This window comes from Natator depressus, chromosome 3, assembly GCF_965152275.1.
Source record: "Natator depressus isolate rNatDep1 chromosome 3, rNatDep2.hap1, whole genome shotgun sequence".
Classification (NCBI taxonomy): Eukaryota; Metazoa; Chordata; order Testudines; family Cheloniidae; genus Natator; species Natator depressus.
In genome coordinates this window covers 2,207,375-2,231,651 of record NC_134236.1, presented here as the reverse complement: position 1 = coordinate 2,231,651, position 24,277 = coordinate 2,207,375, and the positions used below count along the sequence as shown (strand labels likewise).

The following is a 24,277-nucleotide window of genomic DNA, read 5'->3' as shown; positions in this document are numbered from 1 at the left end:
ACTACATCTGTGGATCCAGTGTCAAGAAGCAAGCCCTTCTGGCATTAGGCTACATTGCAAAATTGAGCCTCATTAAAATATTTTATTACCTATGATTTTAAAGACAAACTATAGTGGAGAAAAAAGATATGCTGTAGTGACTGAATCAGACACCAGCAACAAAGGCAAATACACTAACTTGAAAAGCCTGCTCTTTCATATGGCATCTCACTTCTGATTTGTTGTAATGGAAACTTTGCAGCCCATAGTCTGAGCTCATAGCAAGTCTTTATATTGACTAATTTCAGTTAATTCAAAACTTACTGTTTGTCCACTATAGCCTGATGTTATTATATTTTAAAAGATGTTTAGTTTAAAACCATTTCTAAAGTTTATAGTGTGTTATATATTAGGTAGGCCCTGCCAGGCTCACTAGACTAGTATAAGCACTTTTCTGGAAATATAAATGGTTTGAGACCCATGTTGTGCTCTCCTCCCACCACAGATTTCCTATTAGTCCTGAGGATCACCTACCAAAATTATCAGACGCATAGATGAACACGGTTTGTTGGGGAAGAGTCAACAGGGATTTTAAAAAGGGAAATCATGCTTCACCAATCTATTAGAATTCTTTGAGGGGGTCAAAAAACGTGGACAAGGGTGTACTCGGACTTTCAGAAAGCAAGGGACCTTGTCAAAGACTAAAGGCTTTTAAGCAAACTAAGCAATCATGATGTAAGGGAAGGTCCTCTCATGGATCAGTAACTGGTTAAAAGACAGGAAACAGGATAGGAAGAAACAGTCAGTTTTCACAGTGGAGAGAGGTAAATAGCTAGGTCCCACAAGGATCTGTATTGGGACCAGTGCTGTTCAACATATTCATAAATGATCTGGAAAAAGGGGTAAACAATGAGGTGGCAAAGTTTGAAGACACTACAAAATCAATGGCTATTAGCCAGGATGGGCAGGGATGGTGTCCTTATCCTCTGTTTGCCAGAAGCTGGGAATGGGTGACGGGGATGGATCACTTGATGATTACCTGTTTTGTTCATTCCTTCTGGGGCACCTGGCATTGGCCACTGTCAGAAGACAGGATACTGGGCTAGATGGACCTTTGGTCTGATCCAGTGTGGCCATTCTTATGTTCTTAAATTTACTCAACATAGTTAAGTGCAAAGGTGACTCCAAAGAGTTACAAAAGAATCTCTCAAAACTGGGTGGCTGGGCGGCAAAATGGCAGATGAAATTCAGTGTTGATAAATGCAAAGTAATGCACATTGGAAAACAATCCTGATTATATGTACAAAATGATGGGGTCTAAATTAGCTGTTACCACTCAAGAATGAGATCTTGGAGTCATTGTGGATAGTTCTCTGAAAACATCTGTTCAAAAATGATATATTAGAAATGGAAAAGGTGCAGAGAAGGCCAACAAAAATGATTACGGGTATTGAACAGGTTCCATATGAGGAGAGATTAAAAACACTGGGACTGTTCAGCTTGGAAAAAAAGACACCTAAGGGGGAAGATGATCAAGGTCTATAAAATCATGACTGGTGTAGAGAAAGTGAACAAGGAAGTGTTATTTACCCCTTCTCATAACACAAGAACCAGGGGTCGCCCAGTGAAATGAATAGGCAGCAGGTTTAAATTAAACAAATGGAAGTACTTCTTCACACAACACAGTCAAGCTGTGGAACTCATTGTCAAGGGATGTTGTGAAGGCCAAAAGTATAACTGGGTTCAAAAGAACAAGATAAATTCATGGAGGATAGGTCCATCAATGGCTATTAGCTAAGATGGTCAGGGATGCAACCCCACGCTCTGGGTGTCCCTACGCCTCTGACTGTCAGATTCTGGAACTGGATGACGGGATGGTTCCTGCGAATCACCCCATTCTGTTCATTCCCTCTGAAGCATCTGGTGCTGGCCACTGTCAGAAAACTGGATTAGGGCTAGATGGACCATTCGTCTGACCCCTTGTGGCCGTTCGTATGTTTACCACCAGAGTTCCTATTTTTGCTTTTGCTTCTCCAGCCTTCAACTTCCAACTTTTCTTACTGTTTCATGGTTCTGTCAATGTGGGTCAGAATTGCAGGAGACATTTTCTTCCAGAGCTCGTTTACTGTTTCTCACAAGACAGCTGCAGTAATATTTCTACAGTGTGATGTGAAGGTCCTTACCTCTGCTCCTGCAGCCGTATGGTCCTAATCCAACATCTGCTGAAATTAGTCGGAGTCAGGTCAAGCCCTAAAAGTGCCATTTCTGCAGCATCCTCAACCTCTGTCAGCCATGGAATGAAGGACAAATTCTAGGTCTCAAAATGGAATCCTTGCATGCCTTGTACATTTTACTCCTGCCAGGCTGGCCTATCAGCAGCATTTCTGCATTTTAGTTTATCTTTTTCAGTTACAGCGTGAATTCTTCTCTGGTTAGCATGATTCACTCAGTTTTTCTTTTTGGAAACCATTCTCAATTTGACACGTCATGTAGATCTTGTAAGTACAGGACTTTCCACCATCACCATTCAGTTTAGTCACCCGTTTTGATCGGGGTCTATTAAAAATATCATTGGGAAAACAGTATATTTTTTGCTAGCAATCTTTTTATAGGGGTTTTTTTCAGTTTTGGAAACTTATTGTTTGAAATATTTAACACTAGGCTGGACAAACCCATGGAGAATAGACTACTGAGAGAACAATCTTGTGCTAGGCCCTGTGTTCAAGATTGGGAGAAGGGCACGGTGTAGATGGTTTCTGACAGGGGTTTTTCATTTCAGATTAATTTGATTCTACATAATGATGCATCCTTTTCTTTGACATGTCCAGTGCTGAAGCTATCCGTATTGATGGCGATGTGTTGACCTTTTGTTCCCTTGGCAGTGTCCTGGACAGCCCTAGCAGACTTGATGAGGAGCACAGACTTATTGCCCGATATGCTGCCAGGCTAGCTGCAGAAGCTGGAAATGCAGTAAGTAAATGCATTGATTCTCCAATTTGATTTTCTCTGGCTCTTTTCTTATTAAGGAAGGTAGCAAAATGTTTTTCAGAGCTTTGATTAGCAGCTTAATATTGTGCTAAATTGAGTCAAATTGTCTTTTTTTCTGCTTAGCTGATGTAAAATGAGGCATTACTTTCCTTTCCACTCCTTTCTCACTGTTTATAGCATGAATAGCACCTTCCCAGTATTGCACTATACCCCTTCTCAAGAAGGTTAGGGAAAATGTCCAGGAAATGGCAACATGATTACAAGCATGGAAAGACTGTCACATGGGAAGAGATTAAATAGATTAGTCCTACATAGTGTAGAGAATGGACAAATAGGTGGACACATGATAAAGGCATATAAAATATTATATGCTACAGAGAATGTAAATCAGTCACTATAGTACAAGAAAAAGGGGAGAAAGCCAATGAATTAAAAAGCCAAAAAATTTAAATTGATAAAGGAAAAGCTTCTTTACACAGCACATAGAATCACAGAAGTGTAGGACTGGAAGGGACCTCGAGAGGTCATCTAGTCCAGTCCTCTGCACTCAGGGCAGGACTATGTAATAACTATTGATGTCTATGTATTATAGTACTTCTAGCACCTTTAGCTGGAAGAGCCCAGAGGAATCTGGCATGTGGATTTAGGAATGGGAAGAACATAGGTGATTTTGAGGTTGCAGACAGGAAAACCCAGAGAACCCCTGCTTCATTAGCATTAACTTATCTGTGAATTCCCTCAGTATTTCCATCAGGACATAGACTCTCTATGCATCCTTCAGTTCAGCAGCAATGAACTCTGGTTCCTGCAGCCGTACCTACTCACTCCTGGCCAGTGTTCCCTTTTTATCCGAATTAATTGCCAAAAGATATCATAGGGAACTTGGAGAACCTGCAGAACTAAGAATTTAGTGAGAGTTAATAGAAGATTAGCTGTTTATATCAAGGTTATAAATATCTGACTTTTTCACACTAGCTGATGCATTCCCATGGGAAGACATAGCATTTGGACTGACAGCCTTCCCCCGGTTTCAGCTGGGAAGTTCTGCTCTGAACTACAGCCAGGGTTCTATAAAAGCACCAACAGCAAAGGCCACCTAAATATGCACTTAATCAGATTTTCCAGGTGATGAGGCCATGCTCCCTACTATGATCCCTGCCCATTGTAGAGATTACAGATATGCAGAACTCTGTGGTCAGGGTGAATGCAAGATTGTTTATGTCCTGTTTATACAGACTCCTTACTATATACCTCCTGTGTCCACCCTGAATAGTAGCTCTAAACTTGCACAACTAACACTGTCTTAATGACACACTCTAAGGCCTGCTCTGATTAGCTCTGGGCTTGTTGGTGTGGAGTGGGTTGATGGAGTCTTGCACTCAAAGCCCCAGTATTGCACTGTGTCCCTTCATCCCCAGCTCAGATAATATGACTTACCCCATCAGCATTTCAGAATTATGAATGCCCACCTTGTCCTCAAACAGTCTTCAAAAGTAGGACTATCCACTCCAAGCCAGTGAACAGTCTGAATTTCTTCTGCCACAGTGTAAGATGGATTGAACAGTACGACTATGAATGAGTATCTCTAGCCATATGAATGCTTCTTGCTACCTCTGGCAGTATAAATACTCTCATCATCTCCTCCTGCAGTGTGTAGGCCCTTTTACTAGCTCCATCAGTATGCATTCATACAGTGATCTGAATTCCTGAAGGGGTTATGAGCAGATATTTTCCTTTTGTCTTTAATAACAAGAAATGTTTTAAAATTCTAGAAATGGACACATCAGCTCCTCATTATCCCTTTGATGGGGCTGTCAAGGAAATCTCTGTATTTGAATTTTCTGAAGTCATTTAATTCACTACACACACATGTATTGCTGTAGTGGTACAGTATTTAAGTGACTGTTCTCTGTTGGTGGGAAACGGGGTAATCTGAGTAATCTTTGTGTAAAACTTAAAGTTGCTGAGAAGCTTAATAATTTATTTGCGTCAATCTTCACCACAGAGAATGCTGGGGAGATGTCTATCCCTGACCTATTCTAAATTACTAAAGGTGAGGTACTCTCAGAGATTGGTGATGTCAGAAAAAGATGTGCTGAAATAAATTGATGATTTAAAAACCAGAAAGTCATCCAGTCCAGATGGTGTATATGCAAGAGTTCTGAAGAAGCTCATGTATTAAGTGGCTTAGCGGGATAAAAGAGAACTGGTTGACAGGTTATTTAGACTTTCAAAAGGACTTTGATAAGGTACCTTACAAAAGGCTATTAAAGAAGCTAAGTCATTATGTGGTGAGAGGCAAATTATTGTCATAGATCAAAAACTGGCTAGGAGATAGGAAACAGAGTAGGAATAAATGGTAAATTTTCATTGTGGCAAAAGGTTAAAAGCAGGGAGCCTAAAGGTTCTTTACTAGGTCAGGTGTTATTAAATATATTTAATTATCTGGAATGGGATGAATAATGAAGTAGTAAAATTTGTAGAAGACACAAAGGACCTTCACAAAACAGAGAATTAATCTGAAAACAACAAGATAAAATTCAGTAAAGACAAGTGCCAAGCACTACGTTTACAAAGGAAAGAATCAAATGCACAACTACAAAATGGGGAATAACTGGCTAGGTGGTAGAATTCCTAGAAAGGATCTAGGGGTTATAGTTGATTATAAATTGAATATGAGTCAACAAAGTGATGCTGTTGCGAAAAAGGCTAATATCATTCTGGGGTGTATTAACTGCAGTGTTGTATGTAAGACCTGGGTGCTAATTGTCCTGCTCTGCTCAGCACTGGTAAGGCCTTTGCTGAAGTATTGTGTCCAAGTCTGGGCACAACACTTTAGGAGAGGTGTGGATAAATTGGAGGGAATCCAGAGAATAGCAACAAAAATGATAAAAGGTTTGGAAAACCTGACCTATGAGGAAATGTTAAAAAAACTGGGCATGTTTAGTCTTGAGTATCAACTCAGGAAAAGAAAAGGAGTACTTGTGGCACCTTAGAGACTAACCAATTTAACTCAGGAAAAGGTCCTCCATGTCATCGGAGACAGCTCAGTGAAGGCCTCAGTTCAAGGTGGTGCTGCAGGCGAAAAAGGAAACAAGATGTTAGGCTGCATAAGGAATTTGAACACTGGGTGTGAGCTCATATAGAATACTGGGTGCATATTGGTCACCCCATCTCAAAAGAGATATTGAAGAATTAGATGGGTTCCAGAGAAGGGTGATGAAAACGATTAGAAGCATGGAAAACTCATATGAAGACAGGTTGAAAAGTTTAGGATTGTTTACCTTAGAAATGAGATGAGAAAGAGGGAACATGAAAGAAATATGTAAAATGAATGAATGAATTTGGATTAACTTCAAAAAGGAGAACTACACAAAAGTGAGGAGTTAGAGTGGAAACCAAAAGGAAAGGTCACAAGAGTGAAATGCCTGAAAGCTGTATGTAAACTTTTAAAAAATACATAACACAGGCTCACACTGTAGGTATACCTCAAATAAAAAAACCAGTAAGATAACCAAAACAATGCCACCATGGCTAAACAAAGTTAAAAGAGTCAGTTAGAGACAAAAAGACATCTTTTAAAAATTGGAAGTCAAATTCTACTGAGGAACATAAACGCTGGCAAGTCAATCATAAAAGTATAATTAGGCAGACCTAATTTGAAGAGCAACTAGCAAAAGACACAAAAACTTACAGCAAAAGAATTCTAATGTACATCAGAAGCAGGAAGCTTGCCAATCAGTGGGGCCACTGGAAGATCGAGGTGCTACAGGAGCACTCAAGGAAGACAAGGCTGTTGCACAGAAGCGAAATTAATTCTTTGCATCGGTCTTCACTGTAAAGGATGTGAGGGAGATTCCCACACCTGAGCCAGTCTTTTTAGGTGACTAAACTGAGAAACTGTCCCAGACTCAGGTCTCATTTAGAGGATGTTTTGGAACAAATTGATAAATTAAAGAGTAGTCAATCACCAGGACTAGATGGCATCACCCAAGAGTTCTGAAGGAACTCAAATATGAAAGTGCAGAACTACTAGCTATAGTATGTAACCTATTGCTTAAATCAGTGGATCTTCTCTCTCCAATAATCATAGTTTATTTGCTGGAATACTGCAAGCACAGCTCCTGACATGTAATCAACCCAGTTAGACACTCTTAGATCCTGGTTTTATCTATGTTGGCTCTGGAAAAGTTTTGAATAGATTACTCTTGTTTGTCTCAAGCCAGACTGTAGAATACAAATCATTTTTATTGAAATTTGCTGCTCAGGATAGTTCCTCATGCTGAGGGAGGATGAGACAGGTGCAGATGCTGAGTCAGTCTCTTCAGAACTGTGGAAGCTTTAGCACTCCCTGTTGCTCCTTCTAGCACCAGGAAAGGGGAACAAGTGCCAGTTGTGCCCTCATCAGTGTTGGTGAGATTGCTTATTTCCCTGCCATTGGGTTCCAAGTTTAAAACACCAGTACTACTTTACCGAGATATTAAGCCTCAGTACCCAAGAGTCCTGGCACTGGTCTTGCTGCTACTTGGGATGGAACTCAAGGCCCAGTCTAGGATTCACTGGCACTCTTATACCACAGGGCCTTATTATCTCACAAGCTCTACCACTTCATATCACAGCAGGGGACAGTTTCAAGCTCTCAGTTTTTTCTAGCTTGTCAGTAAGCTTTTCATGTGTAAATAGTTTGTGTTAGTTTAGGACTTAGGCTCCATAACGTAGACATACCCTATGTCAGCATAGTCTCCTAGTGTAGACTCAACCTACACCAACAGAAGGGGATTTTCTGTCAGTGTAGGAACATCATATCCCTGAACGAAGTTAGCTTTGTTGACACAAGCACTCTTCCATCCACACAGCTGCATCTACACTGGTGGTTTTGTCGGTATAACTATGTCGGTCAAGGTGTGGTTTTTTCACACCTGTGACCAACATAGCTATGCTGACTTAACTTTCAAGTGTAGACCAAGCCTTAATGTAAATAGTGTTTTGTTTGTAGTGCTTGCTTTCTTTGTATTCTGGCAATACATCTTCCTTTGTTTTTGTTACTGGAGTGATACTTCAGTTCCACGTTACTATGCAGACGTCCCACAATTTAAACTTTATGTGAGGCTGGTATGCCCATTAACTCATTGCCTCATTTGTCTTGGTTAAAAGCCAGTAAGGACTAAGTGCAGCACCTGCAAGTCCTTTACTAGGAAAACACAGCATGTCTGAGGAGCACCTCATGGAGAAATCCATGCCTCCAGCTTTGGATCCGGACTGTTATAGGATTGAATGAGTACTCCTCCTCCAGAAGTGCTCTGGCTGCTCCTCTTTCCTCTCTGGCTCTCTCAAGGAGGAAAACCCCATGAAGACCTACAGAGAGAAGAGGCACTGCTTCCCTTCTCTAGGGCCATCTGCCAAGGCCACCAAGACTTCCACCTCTCTGGAAGTAAAAACTGTATGAGACCCAAGAAGTTTCCTCAACCTGTCATGGGGACTCCAGCCATTGTATTTCAGTGGATAAGGGTTCTCATAAACCTTCCAGTAAGAGCAAGAGCCCCTGAGTGCTGCTCCCCAGTATTGTCTGAATCGTTGCCCTCAGCACTGGTACAGTTGATTTTGATGCCAACCTCATCCCTACTGTTGAGTCCAGTACCCACCATACCATCTACAACTCTGGTATCAGTGGAGGATGGTCAGGAGTTCTTTCACTGAAGAAATGAGTTCTGTCTCAGTACCGTATCCTGGCATGAAGCCTGGCTGAGAGGAATTCAGGATACTGGCAACTGAGAGGTGGCATTTGCAACTGCTTTTTTCCTAACTCCTTCATTATCTTGGTTAATAAGAGAAGTTCAACCCAGAGTAGTAATTGGCAAAGTCATCTACAGCCATAGATTCCAAGGCCAGAAGAGACCATTGTGATCATCTAGTCTGACTTCCTGTATAGCACAGGCCAGAGAAATAATTCCCCAAAATAATTCCTACAGCAGATGGTTTAGAAAAATATCCAATTTTGATTTAAAAATTGTCTGTGATGGAGAATCCACCATCAACTTTTGTAAATTGTTCCAGTGGCTAATTACTCCTCACTGTAAAAATTTACACCTTATTTCCAGTCTGAAATTTATCTAGTTTCAGTGTCCAGCCATTGGACCATATTAGACCTTTCTCTGCTAGGTTGAAGATTAAATATTTGTTCCTTCCGCAGATACTTATAGACTGGTTTCAGAGTAACAGCCGTATTAGTCTGTATTCGCCAAAAAAAAAAAAAAAAAGGAGTACTTGTGGCACCTTAGAGACTAACCAATTTATTTGAGCATAAGCTTTCGTGAGCTACAGCTCACTTCATCGGATGCACTTCATCCGATGAAGTGAGCTGTAGCCCACAAAAGCTTATGCTCAAATAAATTGGTTAGTCTCTAAGGTGCCACAAGTACTCCTTTTCTTTTTACTTATAGACTGTAATCAAGTCTCCCCTTAACCTTCTCTTTGTTAAGCTGTCCTCTTCAAAGGAAGTGTGAATACACCATGTTTGTTGGGGTCCTAGAACATACGTTTTCTCTCACTAGCTAGGAGTGGCAAGGTGGGCAAAATCACATGGGTGGCCCTCATTGCTTTGAGTACTTCCATGACTATTACTTGTACAACTGGGCTATGTTTTTAGAAGGTGGGAATTGTCTCTTTGGTCCCGTATTTGTTTTGTCCTAATGTTCTCTGAGTCCATCCAATATATGAGAGATTTTCTCTGTGAATCATAGAAACCTAGAATATCAGGATTGGAAGGGACCTCAGGAGGTTATCTAGTCCAACCCCCTGCTCAAAGCAGGACCAATCCCCAACTAAATCATCCCAGCCAGGGCTTTGTCAAGCCTGACCTTAAAAACTTCTAAGGAAGGAGATTCCACCACCTCCCTAGGTAACGCATTCCAGTGTTTCACCACCCTCCTAGTGAAAAAATTTTTCCTAATATCCAACCTAAACCTCCCCCACTGCAACTTGAGGCCATTACTCCTTGTTCTGTCATCAGCTACCACTGAGAACAGTCTAGATCCATCCTCTTTGGAACCCCCTTTCAGGTAGTTGAAAGCAGCTATCAAATCCCCCCTCATTCTTCTCTTCCGCAGACTAAACAATCCCAGTTCCCTCAGCCTCTCCTCATAAATCATGTGTTCCAGTCCCCTAATCATTTTCGTTGCCCTCCGCTGGACGTTTTCCAATTTTTCCACATCCTTCTTGTAGTGTGGGGCCCAAAACTGGACACAGTACTCCAGATGAGACCTCACCAATGTTGAATAGAGGGGAACGATCACGTCCCTCGATCTGCTGGCAATGCCCCTACTTATAGTCCCAAAATGCCACTGGCCTTCTTGGCAACAATGGCACACTGTTGACTCATATCCAGCTTCTCGTCCACTGTAACCCCTAGGTCTTTTTCTGCAGAACTGCTGCCTAGCCATTGGGTCCCTAGTCTGTAGCGATCCATAGGATTCTTCCATCCTAAGTGCAGGATTCTGTACTTGTCCTTGTTGAACATCATCAGATTTCTTTTGGCCCAGTCCTCTAATTTGTCTAGGTCCCTCTGTATCCCATCCCTACCCTCCAGTGTATCTACCTCTCCCCGTAGCTTAGCGTTATCCGTGAATTTGCTGAGGGTGCAATCCACCCCATCGTCCAGATCATTAATGAAGATATTGAACAAAACCAGCCCGAGGACCGACCCTGGGGGCACTCCACTTGATACCAGCTGCCAACTAGACATGGAGCCATTGATCACTACCCGTTAAGCCCGACAATCTAGCTAGCTTTCTATCCACCTTATCGTCCATTCATCCAGCCCATACTTCTTTAACTTGCTGGCAAGAATACTGTGGGAGACCGTGTCAGAAGCTTTGCTAAAGTCAAGGAACAACGCGTCCACCGCTTTCCCCTCATCCACAGAGCCAGTTATCTCATCTTAGAAGGCAGTTAGATTAGTCAGGCATGACCTTCCCTTGGTGAATCCATGCTGACTGTTCCTGATCACTTTCCTCTCATGTAAGTGCTTCAGGATTGATTCTTTGAGGACCTGCTCCATGATTTTTCCGGGGACTGAGGTGAGGCTGACTGGCCTGTAATTCCCAGGATCCTCCTTCTTCCCTTTTTTAAAGATTGGCACTACATTAGCCTTTTTCCAGTCATCTGGGACTTCCCCCGTTCGCCACGAGTTTTCAAAGATAATGGCCAATGGCTCTGCAATCACATCTGCCAACTCCTTTAGCGCTCTCGGATGCAGCGCATCCGGCCCCATGGACTTGTGCTCGTCCAGATTTTCTAAATAGTCCCGAACCACTTCTTTCTTCACAGAGGGCTGGTCTCCACCTCCCCATGCTGTGCTGCCCAGTGCAATAGTCTGGGAGCTGACCTTCTTCATGAAGACAGAGGCAAAAAAAGCATTGAGTACATTAGCTTTTTCCACATCCTCTGTCACTAGGTTGCCTCCCTCATTCAGTAAGGGGCCCACACTTTCCTTGACTTTCTTCTTGTTGCTAACATACCTGAAGAAACCCTTCTTGTTACTCTTAACATCTCTTGCTAGGTGCACCTCCAGGTGTGATTTGGCCTTCCTGATTTCACTCCTGCATGCCCAAGCAATATTTTTATACTCTTCCCTGGTCATTTGTCCAATCTTCCACTTCTTGTAAGCTTCTTTTTTGTGTTTAAGATCAGCAAGGATTTCACTGTTAAGCCAAGCTGGTCGCCTGCCATATTTACTATTCTTTCTGCACATCGGGATGGTTTGTCCCTGTAACCTGCTCCCCTTTCTTCCCTGTGTCAGGATCCTGAACTCGACCATCTCATGGTCACTGCCTCCCAGGTTCCCATCCACTTTTGCTTCCCCTACTAATTCTTCCCGGTTTGTGAGCAGCAGATCAAGAAGAGCTCTGCCCCTAGTTGGTTCCTCCAGCACCTGCACCAGGGAATTGTCCCCTACACTTTCCAAAAACTTCCTGGATTGTCTGTGCACCGCTATATTGCTCTCCCAGCAGAAATCAGGGTGATTGAAGTCTCCCATGAGAATCAGGACCTGCGATCTAGTAACTTCCGTTAGTTGCCAGAAGAAAGCCTCGTCCACCTCATCCCCCTAATCCGGTGGTCTATAGTAGACTCCCACCATGCTATCACCCTTGTTGCTCACGCTTCTAAACTTAATCCAGAGACGTTCAGGTTTTTCTGCAGTTTCATACCGGAGCTCTGAGCAGTCATACTGCTCCCTTACATACAGTGCTACTCCCCCACCTTTTCTGCCCTGCCTGTCCTTCCTGAACAGTTTGTACCCATCCATGACAGTACTCCAGTCATGGGAGTTATCCCATCAAGTCTCTGTTATTCCAATCACATCATAATTCCTTGACTGTGCCAGGACTTCCAGTTCTCCCTGCTTGTTTCCCAGGCCTCGTGCATTTGTGTATAGGCACTTGAGATAACTTGCTGTTTGTCCTGCTTTCTTAGTATGAGGCAGGAGCCCTCCCCTTTCGCATTCTCCTGCTCGTGCTTCCTCCCGGTATCCCACTTACCTCAGGGCTTTGGTCTCCTTCCCCTGGTGAACCTTGTTTAAAACCCTCCTCACCAGGTTAGCCAGCTTGCTTGCGAAGATGCTCTTCCCTCTCTTCGTTAGGTGGAGCCCGTCTCTGCCTAGCACTCCTCCTTCTTGGAACACCATCCCATGATCAAAGAATCCAAAGCCTTCTCTCCGACACCACCTGCATAGCCATTCGTTGACTTCCACGTTTCGAAGTAGGATGGCATCTCCTTGCAGTGGGTTGCACTGGTTCTCTGAGGTCAAGTGGAGGCATTCTGGATTGACAGAACATTTGCAGGCATACTTTTCAAGCTGTCATGCCTGCACACAAAAGGGATAGATTCTGTCTCTTTCACATGAAAGTGGTGGGGTCTGAGTGGGACATGTGAATTCCATCATCTGCACATGCTGGTGATAGTGTTTGGGAAGTGCATATGCAAACATTTGCATGCACCAGGTTATGCACTGACAAATGAATTTCCTAGTTCCTCAATCACATATCAAAATCCTGTTGCCTTGGATAAGGCTCCCTCTGACTGAAGTAATGTGTGTTCTGAGGAATTACTTCAATTTCAGGTGGCTGCACTGGATAACCCAGAGTTTATTAAATTACATATAGTAGAAAACAGTCTGAAGCCTTCTAGACTAGAGGGAGCAGATGACAACACCGTTTCAAATCCACATGCCTCATGTAAATTCTAACATTCTGATGCAGTGTGGTCTCTCTGGATAACCATAGGATGCCTGCCTATCATACAGAGAACTGCTATATCACAGGGAGTAGGGAAATGTTTTAGGGATTATTTTCCCCTTAGATCAGTGATTGGTCAAGGAGAGGTGAAAACATGCTACTCTACTGAACCCCTAAGCAGAGTAACTGCTAAGGAATTTCCAGTTACTGAGAACACTATTGTTGCAGCACCAGAGAAAAAATAAATGCTGATGCACCACACATTCAATATTTAGAACTCAAACATGTGTCTGTGGATAAGAATGTCAAATGCTCCACAGATTCTGCATAGTTCATGCTGTTTAAGAGTGATAGGGTTTTATGTCGGTAGAGTGAGTGCTGATTAAAATAAATACCATGCTGGAGCTAGAAAACTCCACTCAGAGATGCAGCCTAGCCATTCCCAGGGGCTTTCGCACAGAATGGAAAATATGGAAAGAAAAAAATCTTGCAAGAGAAAATGTAGCTTTTCTTTGTAGCAATCTGAATTCCCATCTTACATGACATCTGGGAAGACGTTCTAAGCCTCTCAGTAAACCCATTCTGGACCCAGTTAATACTCCGGGGGGGATTCTGTGCCAAAAAAATTTCAAAATTCTGCATAAAAAAATTAAAAATTCTGCATGTTTTATTTGTCAAAATAATACAATATAATCACACCAGTTTCAATTGTTTTGGTAATTTATTGAAACTACAATACAGAAAAAAGTCACAATAATTATTCAGCGTTTCCTAAACACATGAAAGTTAAGTTACAAACACTTGGTAACTAATACCCTGCGTTCCAGTTATAATCCTGGATTTTCATTTAAATTACATTACAGAACACCAAACAGCAAAAAAAAAAAAAAAAATTTTTTTTTTAATGTAGAATGTCATTTTAAATTGCTCAGAATTTCACATCTGAAAGTCATACAGTTTTGCTAATCATTGTCCTGGACCTGGCTGGGGACTTTGGGAAGTGCTTGGTTCTGACTGTCCTGCCGTTTTACTGACTGCTTGGTCAATGTTTTATTTGCCCTCAAAGCCTTTTTTTTTAAAATGGGTAAGTAAAATAAATCCTGAGCTGTAATCTAACCCCATTGTGCCACTTTGGCACAGGAGAAAAGTGAGGAAGCCCATAGATCTTCCGAGCTGAGGCATCCGTTACTGTCATTTATAATAAGGCTCCTTTACATCACTCTGGCAATGTAGGGGCCTTAAAACTTTCACGGGCTTTATGCTTCTGGGGGAATTGACTGAGAATGGGAACAGTTAACTAACAATAGGAACATTAACAATGTTACTATGTAGGCAGGCTGCTTCATTTCTGCCTCAAAGAATGAGATCAATTAACCATCAACAGCAACTTTAACAATGTTACTACACAGGCTGCTACGTTTGTGCCTCTAGCCTGCCTCATGCATAATAAAAAGCCCTAACCTTCCACGCCAGGGAGCTGCAGTCGCAAGAGAGAGGGACAGAGTGTCTCTCTCTCTCTCTCTCTCTCTCTCTCTCTCTCACTCACTTGTTGGCACACACGTCTGCCCAATGGCGATCAAGCACGCAGGCGCACACGCTCAGCCCCCTCTCTCTGAGGCTGTGCCAGGCACGCTGGAACAGACGCGCTGCTAGGGAAGAGGCACCTATACCCCAGCAGGGTTTTTTTTGCGTTTTTCGGGGGGGTGGGGGGGAGGCACAGAAAAATGTGGGCCATATGAGTTCTGCACCCCCAGAGGGTGTGCAGTTAAGGGTTTCTGGCAGATCCCTGCATCCCTTCCTCCTGCTTCAAAAGAGGCTGAGCGAAAATATTATGCGTTCCTTTAGACTTATCCCCCCCTTCCCCCGGGGTCCCTAGTAGCGTCTGCTGCCACTGTGAGAGAGGCAGGGACGTCAGAGTGCAACCCAAAAACAAAAACACTCAAAAAAATTAGACCTTTTTGGTAGGAAAGTTTATTCTACTAGGGGGCTTCAACTCAGGATTGCAAACCAGTAGATGCTGTTGGGCAGGTATGACTTTAACATATGGGATTCCATGCAAAAATTTAAAGACTGCTGCCAAAAGATGAGAGGCAAGGGTTCTCCTTCCTAGTGGGCAAGGGCCTTGTTTCAAGCTGCTCTGGACACGGCTGCCAGGTCCGTGGCTTCAGCAATGGCCATGCATAGGAGTTCCTGGTGGCAGTCCTCTGGGCTCATGTAGGAGGTCCAACAGACTGTACAGGACCTGCCTTTCGAAGGAACATCACTCTTTTTGGAGCAGATGGATGCAAAGCTTCTTGGTCTAAAGGACTCAAGGGCAACCCCACACTCCAGCCCCTTCCAGGAATCACTACATGCCTCCTCAACCCCTCTGGTACTCTTCCCTGGCTACCCATCAGGACCTACAGAGGAAAAGGAATAGGGATTATAGGATTAGATCACCTCCCCTTTCCACCTCTGCATCAATGCCTGCCCCACCTAGACATCCAGGGGGTTCTGAGCAGGCGTTTTGATGGGATGCTCAAGGAAGTGGTACCAGTTCCCATAATGCTAGACTGTGTTTTTCCTTTGTTTGCAGAATTTCAGAAGGAAGGGTTTCTACTTCCATGATTTCCTAATCCCCAAAACCAAGGGACATCTCAGGCCTATTTTAACCCTGCATCAAGTGAACAACTATCTCAAAAAGATAAAGGTCCGTGTGGTCACCCTGGCATCCATTATTCCCTCTCTGGATTCTGGAGATTGGTATGCCGCCCTTGATTTAAGTGATGCCTACTGAGCAGATTAGGAGTGCAGGGCTGCTCTTACCTGGACGACTGGCTAGTCAAGGGCCAGCCTAGGGCTCAGGTTATTCAAGGTCCTAGGCCTACTGATCAATGCAGACAGTTTACCCTTTGGCCAGTACAGAGGATAAAGTTATTGGGGCAGTGTTGGACACTATCCAGGCCAGGATGTTTCTCCCAGAGTTACAGTTCCAATCGATCCTATCCGTGGTGAAATCTCAAATGTCATCCAATCACAACAGCCCAAAAGTGTATGAGGCTTCTACACCATCTGGCCTTGCGCACATATGTGATACAACATGCAAGATTGCACCTCAAACCTCTCCAAACTTGGCTAGCCTCAGCTTCCTCACAAAGCTGTCTTTGTCTGGATACTGTACACACAATACCTTCCTCGATTTTAATTTCCCTGAATTGGTTATTGGATCCTCTCAACATTCAGGTGGACATTCTCTTCATCTGCCCTCAACCATCAATGACTCTGGTCTCAGACGTGTCGGTGGTAGGGTGGGGAGCCCACCAGAGGTCCCTCAGGACTCAGGGTCTTTGGTCACCGAGGGAACTCTCCATATCAACATCAGAGAGCTTAGGGCAGTTCACCTTGCCTGTCAGGCTTCCCTGCCTCATATCAGAGGGAGAAACCTGTTTGTTCTTACAGACAACACCACAACGCTGTTTTACTTCAACAGGCAGGAGGAACTAGCTCATCCTTCCTTTGTCAGGAAGCAGTTCACCTATGAGACTTTTATGAAGCCCATTCAATCAGAATGAGCTAGTCGATCATCTTAGTAGGTCTTTCCCCAGTCATGTGTGAAATCCTTGTTGATCTTGAACACAAAAAAGAAGCTTACAAGAAGTGGAAGATTGGAAAAATGACCAGGGAAGAGTATAAAAATATTGCTCGGGGATGCAGGAGTGAAATCAGGAAAGCCAAATCACACCTGGAGGTGCACCTAGCAAGAGATGTTAGAGTAACAAGAAGAGTTTCTTCAGGTATGTTAGCAACAAGAAGAAAGTCAAGGAAAGTGTGGGCCCCCTACTGAATGAGGGAGGCAAGCTAGTGACAGAGGATGTGGAAAAAGCTAATGTACTCAATGCTTTTTTTGCCTCTGTCTTCACGAACAAGGTCAGTTCCCAGACTGCTGCACTGGGCAGCACAGCATGGGGAGGAGGTGACCAGCCCTCTGTGAAGAAAGAAGTGGTTCGGGACTATTTAGAAAATCTGGACGAGCACAAGTCCATGGGGCCGGATGCGCTGCATCCGAGAGCGCTAAAGGAGTTGGCAGATGTGATTGCAGAGCCATTGGCCATTATCTTTGAAAACTCATGGCGATCAGGGGAGGTCCCGGACGACTGGAAAAAGGCTAATGTAGTGCCCATCTTTAAAAAAGGGAAGAAGGAGGATCCTGGGAACTACAGGCCAGTCAGCCTCACGTCAGTCCCTGGAAAAATCATGGAGCAGGTCCTCAAGGAATCAATTCTGAAGCACTTAGAGGAGAGGAAAGTGATCAGGAACAGTCAGTATGGATTCACCCAGGGCAAGTCATGCCTGACTAATCTAATTGCCTTCTATGACGAGATAACTGGCTCTGTGGATGAGGGGAAAGCGGTGGACGCGTTGTTCCTTGACTTTAGCAAAGCTTTTGACATGGTCTCCCACAGTATTCTTGCCAGCAAGTTAAAGAAGTATGGGCTGGATGAATGGACGATAAGGTGGATAGAAAGTTGGCTAGATTGTCGGGCTCAATGGATAGTGATCAATGGCTCCATGTCTAGTTGGCAGCCAGTATCAAGTGGAGTGCCCCAAGGGTCGGTCCTCGGGCCGGTTTTGTTCAATATCTTCATAAATGATCTGGAGGATGGTGTGGATTGCACCCTCAGCAAGTTTGCAGATGACACTAAACTGGGAGGAGAGGTAGATACGCTGGAGGGTAGGGATAGGATACAGAGGGCCCTAGACAAATTAGAGGATTGGACCAAAAGAAATCTGATGAGGTTCAACAAGGACAAGTGCAGAGTCCTGCACTTAGGACGGAAGAATCCCATGCACCGCTACAGACTAGGGACCAGATGGCTAGGCAGCAGTTCTGCAGAAAAGGACCTAGGGGTTACAGTGGATGAGAAGCTGGATATGAGTCAACAGTGTGCCATTGTTGCCAAGAAGGCCAATGGCATTTTGGGATGTATAGGTAGGGGCATTGCCAGCAGATCGAGGGACGTGATCGTTCCCCTCTATTCGACATTGGTGAGGCCTCATCTGGAGTACTGTGTCCCGTTTTGGGCCCCACACTACAAGAAGGATGTGGAAAAATTGGAAAGAGTCCAGCGGAGGGCAACAAAAATGATTAGGGGACTGGAACACATGACTTATGAGGAGAGGCTGAGGGAACTGGGATTGTTTAGTCTGCGGAAGAGAAGAATGAGGGGGGATTTGATAGCTGCTTTCAACTACCTGAAAGGGGGTTCCAAAGAGGATGGATCTAGACTGTTCTCAGTGGTAGCTGATGACAGAACAAGGAGTAACAGCCTCAAGTTGCAGTGGGGGAGGTTTAGGTTGGATATTAGGAAAAACTTTTTCACTAGGAGGGTGGTGAAACACTGGAATGCGTTACCTAGGGAGGTGGTGGAATCTCCTTCCTTAGAAGTTTTTAAGGTCAGGCTTGACAAAGCCCTGGCTGGGATGATTTAGTTGGGGATTGGTCCTGCTTTGAGCAGGGGGTTGGACTAGATGACCTCCTGAGGTCCCTTCCAACCCTGATATTCTAGGATTCTATGATTCTATGAGTGGTCTCTTCACCCAGATGTAGCCAAAGGCATTTTCCGGCAGTGGGGGACTCCCCCAATAGACCTATTTGTGAACAAGTACAACAGAAAATGTTACCAATTATGCTCCCTTCTGGGTTCTATCACAGACACCTTCCTGCTACCCTGGATGGAAACTGCTTCCCCCCAGTCCCACTCCCGCACAGAGTGCTATAAAAATCAAGCAGGACCATGCCTGGGTTATATTAATAGCCCCAGCATGGCCCTGCCAACACTGGTTCTGCACTTTGCTGGACCTCTCAATGGCGACTCGTCTCACTCCTATTGCACCTGGATTTGATCACTCAGGGCCACTGTTGGCTCCTCCATCCAAACCTGTGTTCCCTTCATTTAAAGGCCTGGATGTTCCTCCACTAAATCCCAGAGAACAGGCTTGCTCAGAGCAATTTCACCAGGTGTTACTAAGTAGCAGAAAGCCTTCCACCAGACTCACCTACCTATCAAAATGGAAGTGGTTCTTGTTCCGGGCTTGCTAAACCGGAGTCTCGCTGACACACTCATCCATCCAACAAATACAAATGATTTTTGCATGGAGTCTTTTAAAACCAGACTTCTTTCTTTAAACTAGATAAATTAGTGCCTTAGCATGGGTGAGGTAGCAGGTGGGGTTTATAGGCCTCCGTGCAGAAGTGTGTTTTTTCTCAAAGGTGGGCTGAGACAGATGGAGCAGCATGGAAGAAGACCCAGAGACAAGAGTGAGAAAAGGAAGGAAAGGGGAAGTCACAGCTTGTGGGAAGAGCTGGGGGAGGAATGCAAAGTGATGAGAGCAGAAGGGAGAGCAGGAGCCAGGCTTTTAGGGCCTTGAAGACAAAGAGAGAAGTTGCTTTAATCTAGTGTGAGGGAGGTGGGAAGTCGTTCACCCAGTTAACTCAATTTATTTCATAAGACTGAAAATGGAGATGATTTAACTCTGCTTATCACAGTGATTCTAGATTTGAAATGATCATGAAGACTAAGTATTAATGGACTTTGTGAGTAAGTTTTAGAGGCACGATCACAAGTTTTTGCCTTTCAGAAAGTGTGCATAGAGGGAAAGGAAAATATTCTGAACAATTCTGATCAGAATTCTACAGGAAATGTTTCATATCTAGAGCCAGCAAATGAAATGCTTCCCAATGAGCTCTAAATACAGGGTGCAAGGCAAGACAACTGTTCTATGACATTCATTGCAAAGGAGCAGGGACTTGTGGGGACGCTGTAAAAGCTTTTTAATACTTTTTTCTTCACAGAAAAAACTTTCATAAAAGAGACAACAGCTCTGTCCTAGAGGTAAGATAGCTGTAGGCATTGTTCTTCAGTTGATATGATCATGTACTAAATGATCCTTTAAAAAAAAAAAGGCAAGGTAATTGTCTGCATCAGTGAAATGATACGTCTGCAAATCCTTGTGTCAGATTATCAGTACTTTAAATGGAATAAAGTCAAAGATGTATATAAAGTCAAGCAGGTTGCAACCAACCTCACTTTCACTAGAGAAGTGCTGTTTGCTGGGACTACAGGTCCCACTGTTCACTTCTTGAGCCACTGAATTGAAAACAGTCGTGCATGCTGGGGACTGTATTTTCCGCCAGCCACAACTCTGTATCAAAGGTAAAGGCAGCTACAGGCAGAATTTATGTTTAAAGTTGGGCACCTAAAGCTAGAAGTAGTTTTTGTAAATTTGACCCCTAGCCTGTGGGAAGCACTAAGGTCACACCTGATCCAAGTAATAGACAAGTTGGTAGTATAAATACAGACAAACTAATGTCTTTGGTTTTACTGGTAGCAAAGTGATGTATAATCATGTAATGAAGATAGAAATACTACTCGCAAAAAAACTCATGGATTGCCAAATTCAAGACTGTCTAAATTAGGCTTCTCTGTAAATTCACACACTGCTAACACCAGGGCAGGTCCAGACAATGCACTGGTTAAAATTCCAGGAGCTGCCGACTCCTACTATACTCTGTTATTGGCTGAGCTTGTGAAGCACGTATGCTCAAATTGATGGCATTTCTCTGTTTGGAAGTAATATGATCACTTGAACACCACATCTGCTAGATTCCAAAATTTCAGAGAATGTTCTAGGCATCAGTAGTCAGAACCATAATGATTTGATGAAAAACAAAGAAACCAAGAGTGGGAAATGGGGGACATATAGTGCCCCAACATCTGGTTAGCAGAACCACAGCTTCAACCCCCACCATAATCCTCTAAGGATCAAAGAGCTGATCATGGCAGAAATTAACATCATTCCAGCATCACAAGAGCCCTCATTTTAGTTCAGCCTGCATCAGTTGATCTTAAAATGCTGACACTCTGAAAGAGAAAGCAAAGAAAGAAAGAATAAGAGTGGGGGGAGGGGCACACACGGAGCCCTTTCCATGGGGGGAAGGGCTGGCACAGAACTTCTGTTGGGAGTGTGAGAGTGGGGGACTCTTGTAAGCAGGGAAAGAGGGATATACACAGCCTCTGGCCTGTGTGAAAAATGGGGGACCTGGGCATGAAGGCTTACACAGAGCCTGTGGCATGGCAGATGGACTGTAGGCCTGGGACCTAACTCAGCCCCTTACTAAACCAGCCTTGAGCAGCCTGGGATGAAACTCAGGGATTTCATCACTGAAATTAAGAAAAATAATGCTAGGCTGCTAATAAAGTACCCCCACCCCCACCCCCCCCGGAATGTCCCTAACAAGAGTTATAACCCACGAAATTATAAAATCAAAGCGCCCGAGCATTACCCATTTTAAAAATACACAAAACACCAACAAATAATAACAAATAAAATAAGCTCTAACCAGCAAATGGATGCTAACCATCTGCACAAAAATAAATTTCAATTTAAACTTAAATAAAAAACAAAAGACAATGCATAATTAATTACATGTTACTTAAAAATAATAGATTTCATAAATTTTTTTTAAAAAAATTTACTATATGATAGAAATAAAAAACAAAGCTCCTTAAAAATCAACTTCAAACTACAATACAACAAGCTACAAAATATCATACCCTGCACAACAATAATGTATGAAAGCACTAAACCCCCCCAAACAAATAAATCCTAACTAGCCATCAAATAAAATTTGTATATTAAAAATGGTAAGCATCATAGATTTGCTTAACATATGTATTCTGTATATATTGATAATAAATAAATGTTTAAAACACAGTTGTATAAAGCTCTTTCACTAAAAAAGGGCCTGCAAACCCTTAAAGCCCTGAGCCCCATGAGTAAGGGTAGGTGCCTTATGCCCCAAGCCCTAAAAAAAATTAATTGGGTCATACCCTAGGATCTTGGTAGGGTATAAACTGGGTGTCCCAAATTGTGCGGGTAACAGGAGGACCCTGGTTTGGTCCTGGGAAGGCAGAATGGGGGGCACACAGAGTCCCTAGCATGGGGGGAGTGGGGAGACACAGGATACCCGGCATGAGGATGGGGATGGCCAGGTTGCAGCAAGTCCTGGACAGAGGGGAATGGGAGGGTGTCATAGAAGGTGTCTGTGGGGGAGAATGGAGATGGGGATGTAAGGACCTCTGCTGTGTGCAAGGTCAGCCTACAAAAGTAACAAAATGTATGATTCCATAGTTTGAGTGAGTGGCTCAGGGTCTCACAAGAAGTCTGCGCTAGCACTGAGAGCTGAGACCAGATTTCCAGAGTCAGACTCTATGCCCATGTAAGTCAATTTACACTACCAGAGAATTTGGCTCCCTGAGTCCCAGTCTCATGCCTTAACTGCAGGATTATCCTTCCTCCCTTACACTAGAAGTCTCGTAGTTGCTGTATCTAGTTAAACTGGAGCAGTGGGACATTTTAGGAAAACATCCAAGTGTGAACAAGGTCAAAGAGATTGAGTCAGTTGAACTAGCCTGTGGGAAGCACCAAGGGCATCCCTGTCTTCAAAGGGACAATGAGAAGATGTTTCATTTGTTGATGATCTATGTATCCAACAGTATCAAACTAACAAAGATCTGAAAGACGCAGGCTAGCCAACTCACCATGAAATACACAAAGGAACAGGACTGCCATGTACCAGCTGTACAGAACCACTTCTGTCTAAGAGCTAGAGAGGCAAGGAGTCTTGTTGTCAGACTGGTTCAGTTCTCTGCTCGGATGTAGTGTGTGAATACACTAAACGTTGTGTTCTTTGCTTCGGTTGAGTAATCTGTATAATGGGAAAGACAACACAGCAGCTCTGCATATATAAACTGTCAGGGGAGCAAGGTCATTCCCATTATGTCAGGAAGCTACACCTATGGGACTGGTGCATACAACATTGGATCATCTTGGTAGCCCTACATCTTCCAAGTGCCCAGAATGTTACAGCAGTTCACTTAAACAGAAAGCGCTCCATCAGTGACTAATGGGAATAGAAAGACTCAGTCTAGGTCAGGTATTCCTAAAATGGGAAGTTCCCTCAGTAGACCTATTTGCTACCAAGGTGAACACACAGTTTCCAGTGTTCTGCTCCCAGGGAGGAGCAAGCCCAGGATCTCTGTCAGACACACTTCTAATTAGGTGGGGAAAGAACCTGTTCTAGACTTTCCCTCTGTTCTGTTAATCCCAAGTGTTCCAAGAAAGATTTTACAGGGCAGAGTTCAGGTAATATTGATAACTCCAGCTTGGAGACATCAGTTCAGGTACTCTGACATGGTGCATGAATCAATCAGTCCACCTGTTCCACTTACAAACCTATAGGGCATCATCTCACACCAGAGTCTGAACCCTTGCAGATCTTCATGGCTCTTGAAGCAAAGACAGTAGACTTTGGAAAACATAAGGGCAGCAAAAATGACGTTCTAGTTATGCATCACTTAGAGGCCAAAGGGGACAGCTCTCTCTGAGTCTGTGAATGGGGGATTCTCTTGCTTGGAGGGCTGGAGTTGCTGTTGCTTGATGTAAGTGAGAGGCATAGCTTCCTCGATTTACATTTTAGGCATGAGAAGGCATGCTGGTTTTGTTTACTTTGTAACCCTTTTATTCTTCCTTGGTATGACTTAAATCTATGTTCTTTATTAATAAACTTAGTTTTACTATAAACCGTCTCAGTGCAATGTACTGACGTAAAGTGCGGGACCTTGGCTAAACTAACAGACTAGTACGTGCACTGTCTCTTTGGAGACAGCAAGCTTAATAATTACCGAGAGTGCCCAGTGAGAGAGACTGGACACTGCAGAGATACATTTCTGGGGAACTCGGGTTCCCTGATGGTTAACCTACAAGGCAAGGTTAAAGCGTGCAGAGTCTCAAAGAGTGTGCTGGTGATTCAGACAGGTTGATGTGGAATGGAGCAATCTCACAGTTTAAGCCCCAGCAAAGCTCCCTCTTGCTAAGGCAGACAGGTAACCCAGTGGCTTACAGTCCTGGCTGCCCTGAGCAGAGCATCACAGCATGTTTGATTGCGCCAAGTTTATCAGTCATTCCAGATCTCTCTCTGTAAATGATCTGTCCTTACCCTTGTTTATTACTCCACCAATCTTTGCTCGTAAAGTTTT

At 43.6% G+C, this 24,277-nt stretch overlaps 1 protein-coding gene across 13 annotated transcripts in view; it reads left to right on the top strand.

The window, feature by feature from the left end:
* The window catches only part of DTNB (dystrobrevin beta), a 383,895-nt gene that overhangs the window by 253,904 nt on the left and 105,714 nt on the right, over positions 1 to 24,277 (top strand). For all 13 annotated transcript variants that reach the window (XM_074947300.1, XM_074947299.1, XM_074947308.1 and 10 more), the window contains one exon: positions 2,862 to 2,949. In XM_074947300.1, the coding sequence (XP_074803401.1) occupies positions 2,862 to 2,949 (88 nt within the window). The remainder of the gene's footprint in view (positions 1 to 2,861; positions 2,950 to 24,277) is intronic.